The 24,298-nt window shown below is 42.7% G+C and overlaps 1 protein-coding gene across 4 annotated transcripts in view; it reads left to right on the top strand.

The window, feature by feature from the left end:
• Window positions 1-24,298, top strand: part of SLC35B4 (solute carrier family 35 member B4) — an 85,377-nt gene that overhangs the window by 38,502 nt on the left and 22,577 nt on the right. Inside the window, exons 9-11 of one of the 4 annotated variants that reach the window (XM_044388440.3) lie at window positions 1,864-1,939; window positions 2,789-3,033; window positions 3,480-10,589. In XM_044388440.3, coding sequence (XP_044244375.1) covers window positions 1,864-1,939; window positions 2,789-3,032 — 320 coding nt within the window. In that variant the 3' untranslated portion in view covers window position 3,033; window positions 3,480-10,589. Of the gene's footprint in view, window positions 1-1,863; window positions 1,940-2,788; window positions 10,590-24,298 lie in introns of those variants that run through there. The other 3 variants (XR_008956474.1, XM_044388442.3, XM_026511285.4) reach the window with 3 other exon arrangements.

Here is a 24,298-nt window from a genome sequence, read left to right as displayed (position 1 = left end):
GCTTTACGTTGCTCACATCTAAAAGGGCGAGTGTATTTTGCGGAACGGCGGTATGTGGCCTGTAAGCCTGCCGGCCGTCAGGACCTGCGCTGGGAAGTGGTGAATGCTTTCTGTTGGAGTCCGTGGTGTGGACTGTCCCCTTTACCCACCAAAAATGTGTAGTGAAGGTCATGTGTGTCGGAAGGTTTTTAAGGCTCTCAATTATTCAGTCATTTCTGACTTTTTTTTTTTTGGAAGGTACAATTGACACATTTTTGACACAAAGATTTTTAAGGTCTCTTGAGAGTCCCCGCGTAGAGAAGGGCTACTGACATAAACATATTAGATTCCTTGGGACTGATTTTTGATTTAATTACTAGAACGCTGCTTCTAAAAGTCACGGAGATGGGTATTTATATAAAATCTTTTTTAGAATCTGCCTTCAACGTCTTCAGAATCATCCCTGAGTTAAGTGTATGCTTTTTTTTTTTTGGTCTTGCTTGCCTTGGGTTATCTCAGATGAACCTGTTCTCCTTGAGTTTGTTAAGAGAACTGAATACCCACCTGAATATTTTGAGTCCTACTGATTGACTCTTGCCCAGCAAATTGATACAATGGATCTGAGGTTATTCAACAGTAATAATACTTGTTAACTCTCTTTTCATTTCAGTACACGCTGACTACAGCAGACAATAGAGTACCAGATTATGGGGATTTCCCCCTAGTCCAGACAGTTATATTACCTTTATATATATGGCTTTTTATTTTTTGCAAAAGAAAAGTAACGTTCATTTACTAACCGGATCTCACTGTCACTGTTAGAATTTCCTAAGTTATACTGTATAATTCAACCCCCCGAACAACCTTAGGAATTCTTAAAAACTGATCTTTGAGGATTTGTGTCCTTACTCTCTTTGATCTCGAATATTTTATTTCCTCCCTAATATTTAACCATACAAGCCTCATTTTATAAAACTAACATAAGAATGTATATAAAGGAAGGAACGTTACAGTTCCATTGTCTTAGACATCAGCTAATTTCATTTTACCAGTTCTTTCCAGATACTGTTTACATATATTCTTACATAGTTGTCATCCTTGTATAATTTTATACTTTTTCACTTGCCGCCTTTTTTAAGTGAGTCTGTATAATCTTCATGATTCTTTTTAAATCAAATGTGTCCTGCCTCATTTAGTGAACATTCCTTTGCTTACACAGCCATTGCTCTAAGATTAGCCATTGAGATTGATTCGATTTTTCCTCATTATAAATAGTACTCCCATCAATGGAGAATATTTTTCTTCTTTTGAATTAATGAGGATTAATTCCTTAGAATGAATATAAATACTTGTATTGCCCCTTAATGTAAGCATTATGAAATTGATTTAAAAAACCCAAACAACACACCAGTTGGTACTACTACCAACCCAGTGGCTGCCAATTCCACTACCACGTTTCCAGATTAGGATTTTTTAAGTTTTTAATTGCTGTTTTCATAGAGTATAAAAAGTAGAGCCTTGTTTAGCTTTGAATTCTTCAACTGGGATTGAAGATATTTCCAAATGGCATTTAGTTGTCTTTACTCTTGTGTCAATTATCAGTTAAGACCATGTCATTTTTAACTTCTGTCTGTGTCCGTTTCTTTGTTAAGTGGGGTCCTATTCAGGTGGATGGTGAAGAGTTTACTTTACAGCTTAAGTAAATAATTTAAGAGATCAATGTAATGACTCTTGAGACCGATGCAGCCTAGAATCAAGGCAAGTAAAGTGCTGTCCGTACGGTCCAGATCTACTTGCAAGGGAAGTAACGTTGAGGCCTCTAATTATGTTCAGTCTCCATTAAGCTGTCAAAAATATGACTGTCTCCCCTCTTCATGTTTGCAGAGTTATATCAAGTCCCAGTCGTTGGTGTGGCCGTGCCCATCATGTGGTTCTACCTCCTCATGAACGTCATCACTCAGTATCCTTTGTGCTCCTCTGCCGTGGGGTCTGCTCCGTGATATTTTGACATAGGAATGTTCATTCTTCTCATGGCACGGTGCCCTGAGTTTCGTTTCTGCCTTCATCTCTTCTGTGCTTCCGGAGCCAGAGCTGCCCACCCCGTTAGTGCCTTCGTGGGGGGCCAGAGAGATGTTAGTGCTGCCGGAGGCCAGTAAGTCACTGGGCAGCATGAATTGCTCTGGGCGGAGGTGTAGAAATCAATGGGTGACTATTAGTATGTGACACGAACGCTCTGTGATTTCTACTGGAGTTTTTCAGTAGCCTAGGCTATGTCACAAGCTGCCACCAAATTCTGCAAGAAATTTCAAAGTAACTAAAACCTAATTTTTTAAATGTTTCTTTTGAACGACCTTAAGTACGTTATAAAAATCATTAAGGCTTTGAAACCATGAAACAGATCGAGATTGGTCTCATTCCTCTGATATAATAGACTTGCCCGCAGAGTTCCTTTTTAGATGAGGAGGTGAGCCCTGGGTCCTGTAAAGGAGGTTTGCTGATCTTTATTGCAAGTGTTACCTACCTTCTGTCACTACTTGAGAGGGAACCCTCACCGGAAACCGTGTGAAGAATTCAGAACAAGGGTAATGGGAGGCCTGCCGGCGGTTTCAAGTTAGGGTCCACAAATGAATGGCAGGACATTCATTCTGCAGGGTCTTCTACTAAGGAAGAGCCTCAGAGCAGCCATAACCCACCCCCATGTTTTCTGGTTCTTCGAATATGAACATTTAAACCAAGAGTGTTGCCAGAATGTTCTCCCTGGGGTTCTCTCTGTAGTCTACCGAAAACCACCTTAACCCCACCACTCCAGGTACGTGTGCATCCGGGGCGTCTTCATTCTCACCACAGAATGCGCCTCCCTTACCGTCACCCTTGTCGTGACTCTCCGCAAGTTTGTCAGCCTCATCTTTTCCATCTTGTACTTCCAGAACCCTTTCACTCTGTGGCACTGGCTGGGTACCTTGTTTGTCTTCATTGGGACCCTGATGTACACAGAAGTGTGGAACAATCTAGGGAGCACAAAAAGCCAGCTTCAGAAGGACAAGAAAAACTGAGGTCGGTCTGGAGCAGCGAGAGCAGTGTCCTAACGCGCCAGGGTCTGGTGAAGGTCTGGCCGCCATTTCACGTTCGTTAGTGCTTAAGTATTGAACCAACCATGTACCCGAGAATCCTCAGAAGGGGGGATGTCTCAGATTCCTTAAGGCTATACAGACCCACGTTTGTGGACTCTAAATGGAAACCCCTCAACCATGAAATAGGAACAAGAACTGTTCTCTGCTGTCGAACAGCCCGTTCGTTTGTTACTTGTTTTGTTTACCAAAATATTTAGTACTGTTACTTGCTTATCGAATTCTGAGTCCCCACAGCTACTAGTTTTATATCCGTGGTCTCAGACAAGCTGATCTCTTCTTGCCATTCTGATGATTCTCTTCCACACGGTCATTATCATCCTGTGGTCTCGCCCCTTTTTTCTCCTCCCCCCCCCTCCCCCACCCCAACAGCACGGTCAGCCAGTGAGGTGTTCCAGGCATCATCATCAGGAAACAACTGAGTGGCCCTGTGAACCGAGACCCCGGTGACATCGGGACTGGAAAAGCTGCGGTTGTCCCTGTGAGCCGAGCCGTTGTTGCACTGGAGCATGACTGGTGGGAATCCTTTCCCGCATCTTGCTTTGGTTTTGTTTTCCTGTGCAGAAGTCGTCTGCTGTCTGTGCTTAGAACAGCCCTTCAGCGCATCCCCGTGGCACCGAGTTCCTAAGACCGAAAGATCGTGTATGACTCGGTTCTCCCCCCGTCTTCTACGAGAAGCCCTTCAGCCCGGAGCGGAGACGGGGCTGCGGCGTGGCCGGGAGCGGCTGGCTCTCGTCGGGGCCGGCGCGCGCGGGGCTGGCTCCCAGTGGGAGCGTGAGGTGTTCGGAGGGCGTCTTCGCCGGGGGTGCGGCTGCCTGTCCGTCTGAGAGTCCCGGTCGGTCGGGCTGCGGTGGAGGCTCGTCCGCGCTGGGTGTGCTGCGTGAATCGGGTGCGGTCACCACGGAAATGGAGGTGGTTCTTCTTTCCTGTGAGGTATCTTGGGGTTCTTGACGGGTGGTTACAGGTGGTGGGGACGGAGTGTGTGTGACTCTGTGGAGACATGATGCCCCTTGCGGCCGATCGTTTCGGAGGCGGGCTTTTCCTCCCGGCGTGATTTTGAGGAGGAGGAACGTGTCAGCACGGCGCGTGTAGGGGTGTGTACGCGCCTTCGCGTAGCTTCGGTGGTAATGTGGGAGGCGAAAAGAGCACGAAAGTCTGTTCTTGTATTTCCTCGTTCTTCGCTCAGCCGCGGGCCTTCATGAACCTCACACCAGTCCATGCTCTTCCCCCTTCTGCACGCAAAGGCCTTTTTTCTTTGGGCACAGGTCGCGTTCTTCAGTTGTGGGTCCCTTGCGGGCGCTTCTCCAGCTGTCGCTCTGTGGCTGCGGCCGTCCTCTCACGGGGCCTGACAGACGTGTCCGGGAACCGCTGGGTCGCTCTGGGGAAGTAACTTAAGCTGCCTCATTGTTTCTCCATGTCCGTCGCGGGGTTGCCGGACTAATCTGTTCTGGACGCGGACAGCTTTCCGGAGCCGGTCATCCGTCTCCCGTAAAAGATGCCGAGGTTGCTGTGAACCCGTTCATGGAATCAGAAGGCATTTTCTTTGACATAGGAGAGTTCCGCAGACTGGTGGTGCTATAAATAGCACGTGTTAAATATCCTCTTAAAAACAAAAGCTACTTTTTTATTCAATCACTTAATGGAAGAACCTGTCCCTAGGGGCGGTCGGATTGCTATGTATCCGGGGTCTTAACAGGCTTACATAACGTACTGTCATCCTTTGGATGTTGATGGAAGTTCTTAGTAATTTCAACGTGTCGGTTATACAGACAGCATTTAACTGGGTCTGTGAGGTTTTAGATTCTGGTTTTAGAAAGTCCATGTTCCTCTCAGTCTGAACACCTCTACTGGTTTTATTAACAGGAGGTGAAATATGGACAGATGATGGCACTTAAACAAAAAATGAACCTGTGTGAGACCAGAATGTCTGAAATGCCCTGTGAGTTGATTTTCTCTCTAGTGGCCAGATGTAAGAAAATATGTCTAATGGACACTAGTACTTTCACAAACTTTTTTTTGGACCATTTATTTCCATAGGATAAATGATTTTTCAATCCAGGTTGAAACTAATTTTAACTTTTATTAAAGAGGCAAATAAACTGTTTTGTAGAGGACCAGAAACCATGCAACTGAAGGAAAATGTCTATTAAAATGCTTCTTCTCTTTCTCTGGGTCAAGACTAGGTAACTGCGTACCCCAGAGATAGACTTTGTTTACAAGAGATTGGCGTTTAAGACAGCCAAAACTCTGCCCTTAGAGCAAAGATCAAATAAATAGCAGAGGACACTTGCCAGAAAGTATACTGTGTGTGTACATACCTGTGTTCCCACTTAACAGCTTGACTGATGTCCTAAAGTGACAGGAGAAAATGGTGGCTATTTGAATTATTAATGTAATACTTACATAGCCTTTACCACGATTCTGTTGTCACATTATACGTGCTCTTTTTCATTTTTTTTCTTGATCTTTTTTATTTTCCTTTTCATCTAAAACAATCGTTAACGTACTTGGTAAGTGTCAAGTTTTAAAGTATTTAGACACAATCTAGTTTTTCCCCCCTTCTTCCTGCCCAGTGATCCAATTATGAAATACTATAGTACCTTATTCTTGGAAGATTACATGACATTTTTAAAGGATTCTAATAACTTGGGGTCATTTCTCGAGCACCTTTTCTTCCTTCTGCCCTATTTTGTTTCCCTCCTGAGCCCCACCTCCTGTGTCCTCACTGCAGTCTCTGTTCACTTGTGTACTTTTCCACTGAAAATTTGTAGAGTTTCCCACACCTGTAATCTTGTATCTGTTTATGCCTCTATTCTCTGGGGCCTCTCAGATGTTTTTGTGGATTTTTATAAGGTATTATATCTGTGTAGCACGTATTTTGTTAGACATTGTTATAAGCGTCGATACTTGGAGTGTGAGAAGATCTGGCCCATATGTGAATATACATATAGATAAGTATGAACAGGAGGGTTAACGTAAAAATGTTTATATATTTCGTTACCTGAACCTGGGGCTGAGCAGCTTAACCACCCTGTCCTTGTTTGCTCTTGTCACCCCACCTTGAGCTCACTTTACTCAGCAGTGCCAGACGCCTGTGGAGAGGGGAGGTGGAAAGCCTCAGGCATTATTCAAAGCCAGTGATTTAGCTCTGGGCTGGTGGACCAACTGGCATGCCAGAGTGAAGGGGAGGAAGAAATTTTCCTGTCCAAGTTTCTTCCAACTGGACTAGGAATTAAATTTACATGAGACAGATTAACAGGAGGAAAAAAAAATCAAAGTTTTATTTTGTGCACCCGGAGTCCCAGTAATGAAACTGAAACCTAAAGAAGACCAAAGCAGGCATTTTTAAAATATACATTTTAGACAGTAAACCTGTCAGGAATGGACAGGATAAAGAAAACAGCTGTTTGGGAGCTTTAGTGAGGAATTCAGGCTGTGGTAGTAGATTAGTAAAAATTTAACAAGCTTTGTTTCTACAGCTTTCTTAGTGCAGGGAGGGTACCTTTCACATGGGAGATTGATTTTCTTCTTTCAGGAGGATGGAGAAGGGTCTGAGTGTCCTTGTACCTGCTGTTCTCCACATAGTTTCAATTTAAAAGAATGCGTATGCCGTTGTGGTACATTCTGGATGGCCTGCTCTTGGCCCCTGCAGTTCCCTCCTATGAAACTTCCCTGGAAGGGTCACCCATTAAAAATGACAGATTATTCCATTGCAGTGAACCAGTCTGGGTTCTGACGATAGGTCGGTTGAGTTAAACTCATTTCAGAAGGTGGTGATGTGTTCTCAGAGTTAGTCCAATGGTTCAAATCAGGAATGAATAAGCCATTTCCGTGGAAACAAAAGCAATGGTTAATGATCGGATCAAATTATAAACCAGTTTCTGAGGGTAGCCAGTCAAATGGATTTCTGGACGTCAGGCCGTGGCAATCTGATGTATTTTCTTGGTTTGTAATTCGAGTTTCTGTGGTGATCTTCTGGAGTAGCCCGTAGAGCAACGGGCATAGAGACTGAGTTGTTGTGATTTCTCTGAAGTAGTTTATATGCAGTTTGTAGGGCTTCAGGAAAGAGAGCAGTTTTTAGTTATCAAGCCAAGTAAAAAGGATGGGGGAGAAAAAACCAAAAATGTTAGGGGAGTTGTAGCCAGGCATTGGAGAAAACCAGAAGAAATCAGGATTTTGTCTAGTTTATAATGAAATGTATTATAATATAGTATTCAAACAGTTTTTCTCTCTAGAATCACCCTCATTTTTACCAAAGATAGCCCATTGAGACTGGTTTGCGAAATAAGTCTAAGTGCAGCAAGGATAGTGATTGATCTTACAGACTCTTTTTATAAGGACTCTCAAGGTTGGAAGCCAAGCCAAATACTTGCCACAGACTTTACCTGTAACACCTGTAGATTTGGATTCTTTCTCAAGGTCCCAAAAGTATCCTGAGGTTCTTAGACCTGCCAGGAAGTGACCTTCTCTCTCCACATGGTCAGTCAGTCTGCTGGGAATGCTGTCAACAAGATATTAGGCTATTTTTCCAAGGGGCTTTATTGGTTCCCTATAGTCCACCTTAGTTCATTAAGCTCTCTGGTAATTGAGTTTATGCAGGCCTCCCTCAAATATGACATTCCAGTCAAAGCCTTGGTACCACACCCAGTGTTTCCAGTTGTGCCCTGTTACTCTTGTTGAACTTATGCAAGTAAATATATTATGAAAATCTAAGAATAGAGTTTTTTTGAATTCTGATCAGGTAAAGAGAAATGTTTTATTCACAGAGGTATATTTTATCAAATTGCTGTAAGTTACAGTTAATTTCTTTAAATCTGGAAAAACAATGTTTCAACAAAAGAAAGTCATAAAAATTATAATCATCCTCAATTCATTCAGTCCCATGTTGTTTTGCTTAAATCTAATTCTTGCATTAGTTCTGGAAATTCTTACCGAGTTCAGTTGCTTACTCAGATTTCTTTCCAGGAGTCTCAGTGCAGATGAAACCCCTTTGCAGGAGGGTTTGTAAAAGCATAACTGTTGGGAAATAACAAAAGACTTAAAAGTGGCTGTGGTTAAAGATCTAATTAGAGTTCACGACAATGCAGTTGACAAGGAAATTGGGTTATTCCTGAGACACACACCACTTCAAGGTAACCTACTAGGACATACCTGATTTCTGAGAGTTTCATATCGTTTTTAATGACATTTCTATATAAATATAATCTGAGAGGGTTCAGTATCATTCAGTTGGCACAGCATCCCTTGTTAACAAGCCTAATTAATGTAATCTTTTTATCAGGAGACAAATATTTTGAACTATGCCATGGGCCCTCTGGAATATTAGATTATGATGAAAAGACTTTTTAGAATTTGATTTTGGAAAGTTTGTCAATAACCTTCAAAATGTTTGAACATTTTATTAAATAGGATCGCTGATCATTTGGAAATATTTAACCAAAGTGACAAAGATTTTAAAGGCAAATACTGAGGGTTATGTAATTGTGAGCAAAACTTGGCTCTTTTAATATTGAAGACTCAGTTTTCCTGAATGATCAAAGATCTGGTGAAGGCATAGAATCTTAGATTATTGGTTTGCTTTTCATAAACAAAACTAATGTTAAAACTTAATCTTAGCCATTACTGACCATATAGAAAACTTTTTTTCTATAAACCTAAAACTTTTTTACATTCAGATTTTGTTCTACGTTTTCCCTCAACAAAAATGTCTTTCCATTCCTCATACCTTTCTCTTACTGAAAGCATTTTCCTTGTATACAGAGTTGTTTCCTGTAGTTGGGGTAGCTTTAACCCATTTAATTTGAATTCTGAAGTAGAAAAACCCTGATCTCCCCTTCGGTGTGGACACAGTGAATGTCTGTCTACATCGACAGCAAGCAGCTTCTGCACCACAGAGGATGGAGGGACCCCCAGAGAGAACAGCAAAAGAGACCTGGTAACAACTGGGAACCCCCAGCCCAGCACTGTAAAGGGCAGTGGGAGGGCTAGAATTGAGTGACTGAACATATCTATCTGTCCTGGGGTGCGGATAAAATGCTAATTGCCCTTTTAAGCAAAGGCTTTTTAAGGATCTGACTCTCTACCATGCAGTAGGGGGCCTGCTGGAACCCGCTTGGGTCGGAGAGGCGGCAGCGTGCCCCTGTTTACCCTCCTCCACCTTGATGCAGATAGGGGTAGGATCCAGGCTCCCGGGCCTGTCACCAAGGTGACACGGGGCAAAGCCTCCCGGGACACTCCAGATGACTTGGCCGGGTGGCCCCTGTACGTATCGCTGGGGGACTTTCTGCCCAGGCCTCCTGTGGCTCCAGCGGTCTTACCAGTATGTCCCTTGCAGAAGAAGTCCCAGGAGCCCCCAGCTGTCCTGCTGGAGTGCTCTCTGCAGAGCCCTAGGATCCCCAGTCCACACACCTGCTCCAGCTCCGCAGTCTACGCCAGACATCCTTCCACGAGACCGTTTCTTCACACCTAGAAAGGAGGTGGCTGTTCCACCTACCTCACAGAAATAAGCACAAACCAAATGAAGAACGTGCTCTAAACAGAAGCCCGAAACTTCAGGAAAAGAACCAAATGAAATGGAGACCAACAAACAATCTACCCGACAGACACAGGCTAGATGAACTCAGAACTCCAGCAAAGAGCCAGAGTGAAAGAAGGAGGGAGAGGAGTGGATCAGTGATCTGGAAGACCGGCTGATGGAAAGCCTAGAACCTGAAGAGCAAAAGACATTTTTAATGAGGAGGGTTACGAGTTCTCTGGGACAACATCCAGCATACTGACATTCACATTTTAGGGCTCCCAGAGAGAAAGGGGCAAAAACTTATCTAAACTGGGGAAGGAAACATCCATCCCGGTCTGGGGGGTACAGAGAGCCCCAAACAAGATGAACCAAAGGCGGTCCACAACAAGACACATAATTAAAATGTCAGAGAATCTTAAAAGGAGCCGGCGAGAAGCAACTAGTTATGCATGTACAAGGAAACCCCCATAAGGCTATAGTATTTTTCAGCCGAAAGTCTGCAGGCCAGAAAGGAGAGGCATGACACAAAGTGCTGAAAAGAAAAGAAAAAAAACAACATAACCGAGAGCACTTTACTGAGCAAGACGGTCATTCAGAATTGGAGAGAGAAGGAATTTCCCAAACCAAAGGTAAAGGAGTTTATTGCCACTAAACTGGTCTTACAAGAAATGTTACAAGGAATTCTTTAAGTGGAAAAGGAAAAAAATTCACAAGTAAAAGCAAATAATCACTTCAAAGGTAATAAGATTAAAAGACAAAAGTAGTAAAATCAATATAGTTATATCTAAATAGGGACTCAAAAAGATGTAAAATATATATATAAAATATGGAGAGGGTGTAAAACTGAAGTTCTTTTGAACTTAAGCAACAATCAATACAGACTTACATACTTAGGATGTTATATATGAGCCTCGTGGTAATCAATCACAGACCAGAAATCTATAACAGATACACAAAAATAAAAAGGAAGCCACACACCATGCTAAAGAAAATCATCAATTACAAAACTATAACCAGAAATCAATGAACAAAATGGCCCTAAATACATGCTTATTAGTAATTAATTACCCTAAATATAAATGCTCCAATCAAAAGACATAGGGTTCCCTTTCCCTCTCTCATAAAGTCTTTAAAAAAAAAAGGGGGGGGGCACCTGGGTGGCTCAGTCACTTAAGTATCTGCCTTCAGCTCAGGTCATGGTCTCAGGGTCTGCAGAGTCTGTCCCTCTCCTTCCCCCTTGCGCTCTCTCTTAAAGGACATGGGGTATAAAACCACCAGACCCATCTATACGCTGCCTACAAGAGACTTACTTCAGACCACTTACAGAGTAAAAGTGAAGGGATGGAAAAAGATATTTCAAGTAAATGAAAGGGAAAAAAATGGGGTAGCAATATGAACATAAAATAGACTTTAAAAGAAAGGCATTATATAATGATAATGGGATCAATCTAATAAGAGGATATAACTATAAATATCCATTTATCCACCATTGGAGCACCTAAATCCATAAAGCAAATATTAATAGAGGGAGAAATTGACAATAATAGCAGGGACTTTAACATCCCACTTACATCAATAGATAGATCATCCAGACAGAAAATAACAGAGACGTTGATGGATTTTACAAGTACATACAGAACATTCCAGCCAAAAACAACAGAATACACATTGTTTTTAAGTACACCTAAACATTCTCCAGAATGGATCACATGTTAGGCCACCAAAGTAGTCTCAACAAATTTAAGATTGAAATCCTATCAAGCATCTTTTCTGACCACAAAACTAGAAATTATAAGAATGGAAAAAAAAAAAAACCACATAAGCACATGAAGCCTAAACATGTTACTAATTAACCAGTGGGTCAATGAAGAAATGAAAAATGAAATGAGAAAATGGAGACATAATAGTCCAAAATCTTTGGGACACAATGAAAACATTTCTAAGAGGGAAGTTTTATGGCACTAGAGGCCTACCTCAAGAGAAAATATGTAAAGGAACTAGAAAAAAACGTTAACAAAGCCCAAAGTTGGAAATAATGAGTGGAAATAAGCAAAACTGAGAGTAAAAAAAAAATACAAAAGATCAAGGAAACCAAGAGCTGGTTCTTTAAAAAGATAAACATAATTCATAAATCAAGAAAAAGACTGAAATTAAAATCAGAAATAAAGAATAAACAACTGACATCACAAAATTACAAAGGATTTTAAGAGACTATATGCCAACAAATGGATAAATTCCTCAAAGTATACAGTCTTCCAAAAGTGGATCAGGAAGAAATTGAAAATCTGAACAGAGCAGTTACTAGTAATGAAATGGAATGGGTAATCAAAAAATTCTCAAAAGTCTAGGAACTGATGCTTCTCAGATGAGTTCTGCCAAACATTTAAAGAAGAGTTAAGGGACACCTGAATGGCTTGGTCAATTAAGTGTCCAAATCTTGGTTTCAGCTCAGGTCATGATCTTGGGATAGTGAGGTCAAGCCCTGCATTGGGCTTCCCCCAAACCCCGCAGTGGGGAGTCTGCTTCGCTCCCTCTCCCTTTAAATAACTCCTAAAAAAAATAAGTAAATAAAGAAGAGTTAATTCCTGTTTTCCTCAAACTATTCCAAAAAATAGAAGTGGAAGGAAAGCGTCCAAATTCATTTTACAAGGCCAGCATTACCCTCATACCCAAATTAGACAAAGACAGTGTAAGAAAATTACAGGCTAATGTCCCTGATAAACACAGATTCAGAAATCCTCAAGAAAATATTAACAAACTGAATCCAACAATACATTAAAAGCAGCATTCGTTATCATGTGTGATTTATTTCAGGGATGCAAGTATGGTTCAGTATTTGCAAATCGACCAACGTGATACATTACGTCAACAAAATGAAGGATAGGGGCACCTGGGTGGCTCAGTCAGTTTAGTGTCCCACCTCTTGACTTTGCCTCAGGTCATGATCGGGGTCCTGCGATCGAGCACTGTGTTGGGCTTCATGCTCAGCAGTGAGTCTGTGTGGGGATTCTCTCTCTCTTCCTCTGCCCCTCCCACTGCTAGCATTCTCTCTCTCAAATTAAAAAAAAAAAAAGGATAAAAACCATATATGACCATCTCCAGAGATGCAGAAAAAGCATTTGACAAGATTTAACAAAGTGGGTTTAGAGGAAACCTATCTCAGCATAACAAAGGCCATCATGACAAACACATACTCAATGAGGAAAACTTTCAGTTACCAGCTTTTCCTGTACGATCTGAAACAAGACAAGGATGTCAATCTACTCTAGCCACTTTTACTCAACATAGTGCTGGAAGGCGTAGCCACAGCAATCAGATAAGACATAAAAGGCATCCAAATTGGTAAGGAAGAAGTAAAACTTTTCACTATTTGCGGAAGACAATACTATATACAGAAAACCCTAAAGACTTCACCAAAAAACTATTAGAACTGATAAATGAATTCAGTAATGTCTCAGGATATTAAATCAATACACAGAAATCTTTCATTTCTGTACACTAAAAATAGCAGAAAGAGAAATTAAGAAAACAATCCTATTTATAACTGTACCAAAAGGACTAAAATACCTAGGATTACACCCAACTGAGGAGGTGAAAGATTGGTACTCTGATGAAAAAAATTAAAGATGACATAACAAATGGAAAGATATCCCATGCTCATAGAATGGAAGAGCCACTATTGTTAAAATGTCCATACTACCTCAAGCAATATATTGATTTAATGCAATCCTCATCAAAATACCAGTAGCATTTTTCACAGAACTAGAACAAATAATAGTAAAAAACTGTATGGAACCACACAAAACCCCGAATAGCCCCAGCAATCTTGAGAAAAAACAATACGGCTGGCGGTATCACAATCCCAGATTCCAAGATACACTACAAAGCGGTAGTAATCAAAGCAGTGTGCTACTGACACAAAAGCAGATCCTAGATCACTGGACCAGAATAGAGAGGCCAGAAATAAACCCATGCTCATGTGGTCAGAACAGAGGAGGCAAGGATATACAATGGGACAATGACAGTCTCTACAGTAAATGGTGTTGGGAAAACGGGACAGGTACATACAAAAGAATTAAACTAGAGCACTTTCTTATACCACACACAAAAATAAACTCAAAGTGGTTTGGAGTCTTAATTATGAGACCCAAAGCAGTAAAACTCCTTAAAACGTAGACAGTAATCTCTTGATGTTGAATTTAGCAACATTTTTCTAGATCTTTCTCCTCAGGCAAAGGAAACAAAAGCAAAATTAAACTATTGGACTACACCAAAATACAAAGCTTTTGTACAGTGAAGGAAACCATCAACAAAACAAAATCAGCCTACTGGAATGGGAGAAGATATTTACAAATGATATACCTGATAAGGGATTAATATCCAAAATATATAAAGAGCTTATTATTTAACACTACACCCTCCCCAAATAATCTGATTTAGGAACAGGCAGAGGACCTGAACAGACATTTTTCCAAAGAAGACATTCAGATGGCCAACAGACCTACGAAAAGATGCTCGCCACCACTAATCATCAGGAAATTGCAAATCAAAACTGCAATGAGATACCACCTTACACTTGCCAGAATGGCTAAAATCAAAAAGACAAGAAATAAAAAGTGTTAGTGAAGATGTGGAGAAAAGGGAACTCTCATGCACTGTTGGTGGGAATGTAAATTGTTGCAGCCACTGTGGAAAACAGTGACAATCTCTTAGAGGAAATGGATCAGTAAAACCAAGAGTACGCACTGATTTTTTACGAAGCGTAGCTAAGCCCAAGGAAACTAGTTTGTCAATATTTTCTCCTGCTAAGCTAAATTTAGAAAGAAAGCTTCTCCCCACTCTCATCCCATCGAACTCTGTAGACAGAGGTTCTGGGAGGCTGATGTAAGAAATCTTACCTTCCGCCAGCTGTCAGATGTCCTAAGATCTCAAAGCTGCAGAATCTTTACGGCAAATACCCAGTGGAAGTTTATCCTGCCAACGATGCCAATTCAAGAGGAGGAAGATATTTTCTTCTGTCGAAGATTCTTCTAGCTGGACTAAGAAATTTATAGGAGACAGATGAACAGGAAAAAAACACCATTTTATTTTGTGCACACAGAGACCCAATAATGAAACTGAGAAATAAATGAGCGAGGCAGGCAGTTTTTATACAATTCAAACAAAGAGATAATAAATCTGTGAGAAATTGACAGGATAAAGAAAATAGATACTTGGGAGCTGTAGTAGGGAATTCTTAGTGGAATTTGGGCTGAGGTAGTAGGTTAGTAAAAAAGTAACAAGGTTTGTTTCTACAGATTTCTTGGCTTCCAAGTCCCTATCTCCGGTAATAAGGATCTTTTTAGTTCTTAGTGTAGGGAGACTACCTTTCATTTGGGGATTTATTTTCTGCTTTCAGGAGGACAGAGGAGGGTGTGAGTGTCCTTGTACCTGCGGTCCCCCAAGTAGCTTCAATTCAAAAGCATGAGGTTGCCATTGTGGTACATCATGGGGCCTGCCCTTGGCCCCTGCAAGGGAACACGGCAAAGACCTGGGCAGAAGCACAAATGCCCAGTGAGAAGATCCCTACCACAGAGATCAGAAATCAAGACCCTACATTTGTTGTCGTTTGTTTCTCTTCTGCTTGGAGTCAATAGAATTAGGAGTAACTCTGCCCTTAGACAAAGTGTTTTGGTCTCAATAGCTTTACTCTGAAAAACAGGAGATCTTACCTGTGACCGTGCATTCTTGCGTTGAAACAACTGTCAATAAAATCCGTTACTATATTATTACTGATTGATGTTTCAAAGTGAGTATAAACAATATTTGTGAGTAAAAAGTAGTCATAAGCGTCGGGGTATGTTCCGTACGTACCAAGCTAGGGTGGAGACTTTGTGGTGTGCTCTCTTTCCAGCAGCTTCTTGCCAGTAGACACTGCAGAGAAGGGAAGGACCGGGGATCGCATCTTCGTTGTTTCTGTAGCCCCAGCCCCAGCCCAGTGTCTGACTCGTGTTAAGGGAATAAGTGAACGCTTGCCAAGGTTTCTCATTCCATCAAGTTTCCGAGAAAACTTTTATTGATTCCTGATACCTGTTCCCGCTCTTCATTAGCTGGTTGGCAAGAAAGCAACCAAGAGGAAACCTTTCTGAGACCCATTTTAAGATTTCTAACATTTCTAAGGAGGAATGGAGGACATGCACAAGGGATTGCTCTCCGATCGTGGGTGGCGCTGGGGGGTGGGGGGAGAGCATTCTGTACTGTGTCATTTGGTGATCAATGCAAGGAGAGGCCTCTCAGGGTAGCATTAAAGGTTCTCCAGCTTTTGAAGCAGACTGCCCGGGGTGAAGCGTACATCTTCCAGGCTGGTACTGGCTGATGCCTGGAGCTCCTTGTCTCTGTCTATTCTCAGTACCATTTGGAGACACCTCCCCTGGGCTTTACCTACTTAAACGGCTAACCATTCTACCAAATATCCTCAATTTGAACCAAGTATGGCCGCCTGCAAGGGTACCAGAGATTGGCGGGAGGGGCAGGCTTGGTCTACATTTAAAAGACATAAGATCCATCCATACCTTTTAAGAAAAAAAGGTGGTACTAATTTGTTGGCCTTCTGAATTATTTCTGTCTTTTGAGATGGGAGAAGGTGCTGCTGAACCAGGGAGAGCAGCAGGGTGGTTCCCCAGCACAAGGAACATGTCCACGCGCCACTGGCCATCCCGGGCCACTTCCATGCCGGTCCTGCCATCCAGGGAATGGCCCCATCCTCCCAGACGCAGGATGGTGTTTCAAGTGGGATTTCTGAACCGCTTCTGCAGAGGACGGGTGGGAAGGGACTGCGGGGATTTGATTTACCCGGGCTCTCAGCTCCTCACTCAGTCTCATGCTCTAAGAACGAAGCTGGGGGAGGAGAGGCTGCACAGCCGCAGGGAGCGGGGAACAGCTAAGAGACATTAGTTCATAGTCCGGTTTTGAGCTTGTCAATATCAAACGCCGGCTTCCAGCCTTCTGAGTGATCTGAGCACAGAGTTAGGGAGGAAAGGGAAATTTTGCAGAATAAAATGTTTTGCCAAACTGAATGGGTCTTTTTTACCATGATTTCTTATAAAGAGTCATTTTCTACCTTCCGAAACAACTTACCAGACACCTGTTTTTTATCTTGAATTTGTACGTTGTTTCTTAATAAAAGTGATAAATTTCTTGCAGGTGTTTCCCATCACCATTACCTTTCAAGTGCTTGTGTGCTGTTTCATAAGCTCTCCAATTTTTGCCGTGTCTAGTGGTAGTGGTACATTTGACTACAAACGATCGTAAGCAACCTGTCTTCCTAATGCCTTGCAGCTGGGTCGGTCATAAACCACTTCGCAGGTCAGGTCCGTGTCTACTTTAGAAATTTAAGGAAGATCAGTCTACTTTTGGAGGTTTTAGAGGCTCATGGCAGCAAGTTGCCGTAGGCACTCTCTCAAATCCTCTTTAATAGGAACACATGGATTTTTGTAAGGCTGCAATGGCCAGTTCTCTTTATCGCCAATCTGTTGCTTTTAAATAAATCTTAACCTGAAAGCGACTTTCCAAGCAGTTGGCCATACCTAATCTATTTTTAACGTTATTCAGGAGCCCCCCGCTCCAGAACATGGAAAGAAAAAACAAACGGGAGAATTTTGCATTAAATATAGCATGAATAAAATTCATCTCTTTAAAAATCACAGCACAACTGTATCAGAAGGAGGGGGCTTGATGTTCCCAACTGGCCCTGAGCCTAGGATGCAATGCTGGCCCGGCCTGGGCTGCTTCTGAAGCCCCTTCATGCTCAAGCCATACAGGCATACAGGATGGGGAATTCTAACACAGGAGGAACTGCAAGCCTACCGAAAGTAACGAACCCGCTGGGAGACGAAATCATGGTTTAGTTCAATGCCTTAGCAAATTACGTATCTTACCCGTGGAGCCGTCTTCTACAGCAGAGCGTGTAATCCCGGGGCCAGCAGCGAAGTGCGATGGCAGAGAGCACAGCCGTGTCTTGGCCTGAGATTTCTCTCATTCCTAAGGGCTCAAGCACATAGGTGGATGTCAGGAAAGTTCCAATGTCTTTGTCCCTGTCTTCTGTGGGGCGTTCGAGCAACCATCAAAAAAAGCACAGATCAATGAATTGAGTGTGTATTAATGTTAAAACTTCTTAAAAGAGAAAGCCCATCTGGCCAGACAAGTATCTCTGAATAGTCAAAGCTTTTCAGTGATGTTCTTTATCTGCAAATTAACTTAATAAAATCATCCCATCATTAAAATTAAGTTATGTTCATGTCTGATTGTTTCTTAATCAGCACGTCAAGAATTTCACATCTGGCTTCATTATTGCACGCGACTCTGGTTCACAGATGTGTTTTGAAGCTATGGGAGCTTCTGATGATAATTATTGGAGTTTTATTATTTCCTGTAATAGCTTCAAATGAAGTTTACTGCATGAACATATCCCTTTCATGAAGGCCACACATCTGTGTCAATTTCCCAGAGTCTTTAACATGGTTGTAAGAATGGATTTCATGCCAGCATTTAATGGAGGGACACGGTACTGAGAGTATACATATATTTACCATGTGTCAGGCACTTCGCTCCGCCTCACCCTCATGACAAATCATGGAAGTTAGAAAAGTACCCTAGTTTCACAGGTTAGGAAACTGAGGCACAGAGGAGCTAATACCTCAGTTAATCGTGTTGGAGCTGGGATTTGAACCCATGAAGACTGATTCCAGAATCGATGCTCTTAATCACAGCACTATGCCTACCCTAAAATCTTACTAAGAGATCTCTCTATGCTGAAAGTCAGCAATTAGTCTTGAATTGGTTTTCTCGCAATGATGTCGGAACATGTGTCTTTGAATTCAGAGCTTATTCTCTACCTTTCCTCTGAGAGCTTATGATCTGTAATGCAAGCAAGAAAATAAAAACCTGGGGCGCCTGGGTGGCGCAGTCGTTAAGCGTCTGCCTTCGGCTCAGGGCGTGATCCCGGCGTTCTGGGATCGAGCCCCACATCAGGCTTCTCCCGCTGGGAGCCTGCTTCTTCCTCTCCCACTCCCCCTGCTTGTGTTCCCTCTCTCGCTGGCTGTCTCTCTGTCAAATAAATAAATAGAATCTTAAAAAAAAAAACAAAACGAAAGAAAATAAAAACCAGACAGTTGGTAGCAAAACAGCACTCTGAAATGGTTCTGGTTCTTAAATGTTCACATCAGAATATACCCAGTATTCCTGGTATCTGAATCACGTGGCTTTCAGGTTAATCAATAATATCAAAATTGCAATATGGAAACTTAGGTAATTAAATCACAAAGCCTTTATCAACAATTTGCTTTAGTAGCTATAATTTACAGAATGTTTAATGTACGCATTAACCATTCTTCTAGTTTCTCCAAGTCCTGTCTCAGGAAGCATTTAAATTATGTTATCTACCTGGATACATGCCATCCCTGAATTATACTTCGATAATAAACCTTCAACCATTATACAAGGATCATTGCAAGAGTTTTCATTTTCAGTGATTCACTGTCTTTGGCACAAATGCAGTTTAATATGCTATCCATTATCTGCTGGATTGTCTAATATCCCCCTTTCGCACAAGAAATCAATGTTACAGTATTGCTCAAATTTTGAGTCTAGAAAACATTGGTCTCTGCAGAAATGTTCGCATATGTAATTTTATCAGAAAATCAAAATCCGACTGTCATCCTTTTTGTACAAATATTATCAGGATTAACTGCGTGTAATAGAGACCCAAACCACAGTAAACTTAACCTAATGGCTTATTTAGGCACATTGGGGCTAGTTCGGTCCCTCGAAGTCCTCAACGAAAGCAAGGAACCTGCCGTACGACGGTGCACCTGCAAAAGCGTGCCTGTCTGCCCACTGTGGCCAGAGTCGGTTACAAGCCTCTCATTTCTGCCTCCCGCATCACCAAGTACATGTTGTTGGGGAATCTATCCCCCAACACTGCTGGCGAATATTCTGGGGAATATAGATTCCAAGACTCCCCAACCTTTTATTACAGTGGGGAGATTAGAATTAGAGGGGCAATCCAGCACAGTCAGCCCCGTGGCTGGACTATTAAAGAATAATATTTAAGGTCCAAACAATGGAGTGAAGCACATGCTTGTGCCTACCATGATGCCGTCTCATCCAAACGCACCACCAAGGTCAACTGCAATTCCCTTTGAGATCCTGCAACCTGAAACTAAAATTTAAGCCAACCATCACATGTCTTGTGTAAAATGAAAAGGGGGAGGGGCTGGTCACTGATCATAAAATTAATTTGCTAATGTTAATGCACTAATAATACATTCCTAACAATGCAAGGAGCGAAACAGGCAGGCTTGTGACGGTCTTCATTTTCGCAGCTGTTTTTGAGCACATAGTTGGCGTCTCCAGCTTTCTTGTTCTGATTGTCGTGCTATGTTCCCTCTGCCCTCTGCCCGCTCCCTGGCTTCTCAAGGGTCTTTAGCTTGTGGAATGACCCAGACCTTCAATCCTGAAGTGCGGGGAGCCTGTTCTTGCTGTACCGGTGGGGTTGTCTTCCATTAACTTGAACCTCTGGACGTTAAATACCAGGAAAGGTTCGGAGGGAGTGCCCTGACTTGCAAACATTTCTTCTCCTTCCGGTATGGCCGGACCCTTGTTTCCCCTTCATAATCAGGACCCAAATTCCCCCGAATGATGGCCGCAATCCTTTTCTTTGCCTATTGCTCCAGTGACATAAGCCACAAATGACCAGGGGACAGTCTCAACTTCTTCCCCACCCGAATCTCTGTAGTATCCTTTGGAGTCTCAGACTTCTAGACCAGCAGCCCTTAAAAGTTGTGGGACACAACAAACAAACGTTTTGCAAGTGGGTTTTGCGAGGGGTAAGGGTGTGAATCTACTTCACATCTCTCCCAATTCTTGGTCCTGTGTTTTCTCCCTGGGTGTAAAAAGGGACCGTGTGTGTATAGGTCGTTGTTCCAGCAGAGATGGCATCTTGCAGGCCCTCAAGTTTTAGTTGCTTCTTCAGTGCGTCAAGACTGAACCAGGATGTGTCCGCTTACCTAGAAGCTTCTCTTCCGGCTGCCACACAAGAGGCCCGTCTCAGGTGTTGGTTACGGCTCTAGGCCAACTTGAGTGACTGCGTTGTCCTGGCTCCGTCCGTCTGTCTCCGGCATCTTCGTCAAACACTGCTTAGACACATGCAAATGAACACACACATTTGCAGGGTTTCTGGTGTGAATCCCGAAAGCTACATTTTCTCTGTTTCTCTTGAAGGCTCCCCGCCCCCCGCCCCCCACTCTCTTTCTTTGGTGGGCGCATTTTAAACGTGTTAAATCTAGGAAAAGATGTCATCAAAGGGAGAAAAACAGGTGGGGAAGAAAGAGATGAAAACACTCTTTGACAGTTCACTTCTGTTTTGCAGCTGCGAGGAGAACCGCAGATCTGAATTGCGTTATCTCCCACACCAGGCTAATTAATTCCCCTTTTAAAACAAAACAAAAAATGTCTCCTTCCTTCAATCAGTGTCAACAGCCAATTACAATCTTTCATCACCCAGTGTAATAACACAAATGTTATCAAGGAAGAAAACAGTTGGACTGACAAGATTAGCGATTCACTCCTTCTTTCTTAATCTTGTAATCACACGGGATGCGGCAGTTTACGATAATATACACCCAAGTTTGCCAGTAAATTACCCCATAAAGGCCACGTGTAAATTCCCCATCATGTCATGTCTACTTTTGGCACAGAAGCACGTGTCTTCCTGTAGGAGACATGGGATAAATTAAGATCGACTCCTTAGAGAGCTTTTCCCTCAACCATTAACCACTGCCGAAGGCTGTTAATTATGTAAAGCGGGGCAGACTTGCTAGAATATATAACCAGAGATGGCATTTAGGGGCAAGAGAAAACGGAGGCAGCTGACAGTGACAGAAGGTATTTTGCCAGTGATAAGATCAGCACTTTGCTGGCATGTGCTGGAAGACAAAAGGCTTCTTGCCTTGTTGCGATCAAATATTTGTTGATATGATTTGGGTTTTCTCCCTGACATCTTTGGAAGGCCTGACTTGGTTATCAGGGCTGAAAAACCACACTCCCTACAACTCTAGCAGTTGTGAGTGTAATGGGTATGAATTTTAAACCACAAACTGGTTTGTGAAAGCAATGTCATGTAGAATTGATAGAAAGAAACTGACTTAAGGAACTGATTCCCAGCCCCCACCCTGTCGGGTTGGTGGGGGTCTCATTCTCCATGTTGGCTATGGCTACCCCATCTCCCTGGAGTTGAACAAAGACCCAGGAAGCATATGTGATGTTTAGAGAATGAATGGGGGTTCTCATTTCTGTTCGTCCTTGGGTGTTGGGGTTCCTGAAGCCTGGTGACCCTGCAGCTCCAGAGCGTGCCCTGGTGACACTGTCTTGGTTTCCCCTTGGCTGTGTTGCTGTCAGTATTTCCCTGGTCCAAATGCCCGGCTTACCTCGGGTGGGGGCGGACCGGGCCTGGGCAAGTAACTGAAACCACGCAAAGGCTTTAGCGAAGGAAAAGAATGGGGAGGCAGAGGCAGAGGGGGCTTGGTTCAGAGACTTCTGTGTGCCTGGTATTCTCCTAACTCCCAAGAGGACTCACCCCGACCCCCACTTCAGTCAGAGCAGGGTGCAGCTGCTGCCCAGAGTGGTCTGGGGGCCCCTCGGCTTCTGCTGCTACATCCATACTTGACTCTGACCCCTGAAGGAGGCTTTCTCCTTCCTGGGAGCTATAGGAATTTTAGATCTTTTCTGAGAGCCATCACACTTCGTTCAGATCCCCCTCTGTTGAGGAAACTGGAGTACATTTCCTACTTTCCCAAAGTCCTCCTCATTTCTGCCAGGAGAACCTGTGACCTCTAACCGAAAAGCCCGGGAAGGCACAAAGAAGCAGACCCCACAACTAGCCGCCACTGAGAGTCACACTCTTGCCACATAGGATCAGATCTGAGCAGGGTGAAAGAAACCTCAAAATGGAGTCGGTATTGCTAAGAGAGTGATTTGAAATGGAGCCATTAAGGAAGCAGAGCTTATGCACATCCCACCTGAAAGATAAACTTTAAAATAAAGATCGCTGCCAAACCACAAACATCCCAGAGCACCAGTGGCGAGGCTGCCACGTCAAGAAATGAACTTTTTTCTTCTACTTAGAAACCGACTTTTTGCTTAGTGATAGCCCTTAGCAACCAACCACGTGCCGATAAGAATAGCTTCGGCTTGTCAACACCAATCACAATTCTTGAAAACAATTTACGTGGCTTTACTGGAAGTCTCCTCTTTGCCTCTGTAAGCCCGCCTCATCTCTCCCTGCTTTTGGAACAGATTTCTGATTCCTGCTCCTCTGTGTCTCCCAGACTGCAAATCTCAGACCCCAGATAAAAGCCTTTCTTTGGTTTGCCTTCCGGTCTTGCTGCGTTCCTTGTTCAACAGCAGTCAACTGCGTAATACGACAAGATCAGAATATCTCTTAATGAAAACATATGTTCCAAATCTCCAAATCATCCTTAAGTAGCCAAAACACAAGCACCGTAGATAATTTATGGAAGCCGTTGCGGAGCTCGGCATGCTTAGTGCCTCGTGTTTGACAACCTCCCACCAGAAGGGAATGGAAATACATCTATTTCAAATCAAAGATGCACACACCCTGCATGCAGAGTTCATTTCGCACAACGAAGGCATAAATTCCGCAAAAACCCTTTGTCGTGGCAGCCCGCGGGCGTTCAAAGGCTGGCCAAGAGCCTCTGCCATTTCCCGGACCCGGGATGCCTGCGGCGGATGTGGCTGGCCTGGCCCACCACCTGCCTGTCTGCAAGCAGAAAGAGAGGAGGATAAATGAAATTTTCGAATACACGATCAATGACAAGTGGTTGATAATGGGCTATCAAGGATTAAGAATTTTTACTGTTTTTTAAGTGCATTTTCTAATTAATTGTTGAGTGCCACAATTCACAAGGGCAGTGCTAAAGTACAGCAATACAAAGCTAAGAAAAAACTGGGTACTAATTTTAAGGTGTTTGCAGTCTCATGCAGTAGTCATACGTACCGGTGATTCCCACCACCCAAAGGCAGCTACCGAAAACTACTGGGATATTTCTTTCCAGTGTTCTCTATGCCTGCATATCATATACCAAAATTAGCATCACACTGCATATTCAGTTCTGTGTTCTGTGTTATTTACTTAACACTGTTTTGTATGTGTTTTTCATATTCTTTGGAAACATGAGCTTTAATGACATCATGACATTCTTCTGTGGATGTCCCATAACTATTTGAGCAAATTCATTATTGTGAAACACTTTGCATTTATGTTTCCAAAGTTACTTATCCATAGTGACTGCATGAACATCCTTGTATATAAACCCACCTGTGGACAGTTTTAGATTCTTAAAGATATATGGCCAAATTTTTGTGGATCTATACTTCACATAATTCATTAAGCAGATATCTTATAAACAAGCTACTATGTGTCAGGTATGGTGGTCCAGGACAAGGAACACATTGGTGAGCAAAATCAACAGTGTCTCGCTCCTTAGAGAATTCATAACCCACTGAAAGAGAGTTTAGATATAACCTGAGAAGTGAAAACAAGAATCTTTGTAGATTTAATGTTACATTTCATGCAGAATTAAGAGCTTTGGGGAGGGAAAAACTAAGAGCAAAAGGC

This window comes from Ursus arctos, unplaced genomic scaffold (genome assembly GCF_023065955.2).
Source record: "Ursus arctos isolate Adak ecotype North America unplaced genomic scaffold, UrsArc2.0 scaffold_3, whole genome shotgun sequence".
Classification (NCBI taxonomy): Eukaryota; Metazoa; Chordata; class Mammalia; order Carnivora; family Ursidae; genus Ursus; species Ursus arctos.
Note: the sequence above shows the minus strand (reverse complement) of the source record. Positions and strands in the feature narration are given on the sequence as shown.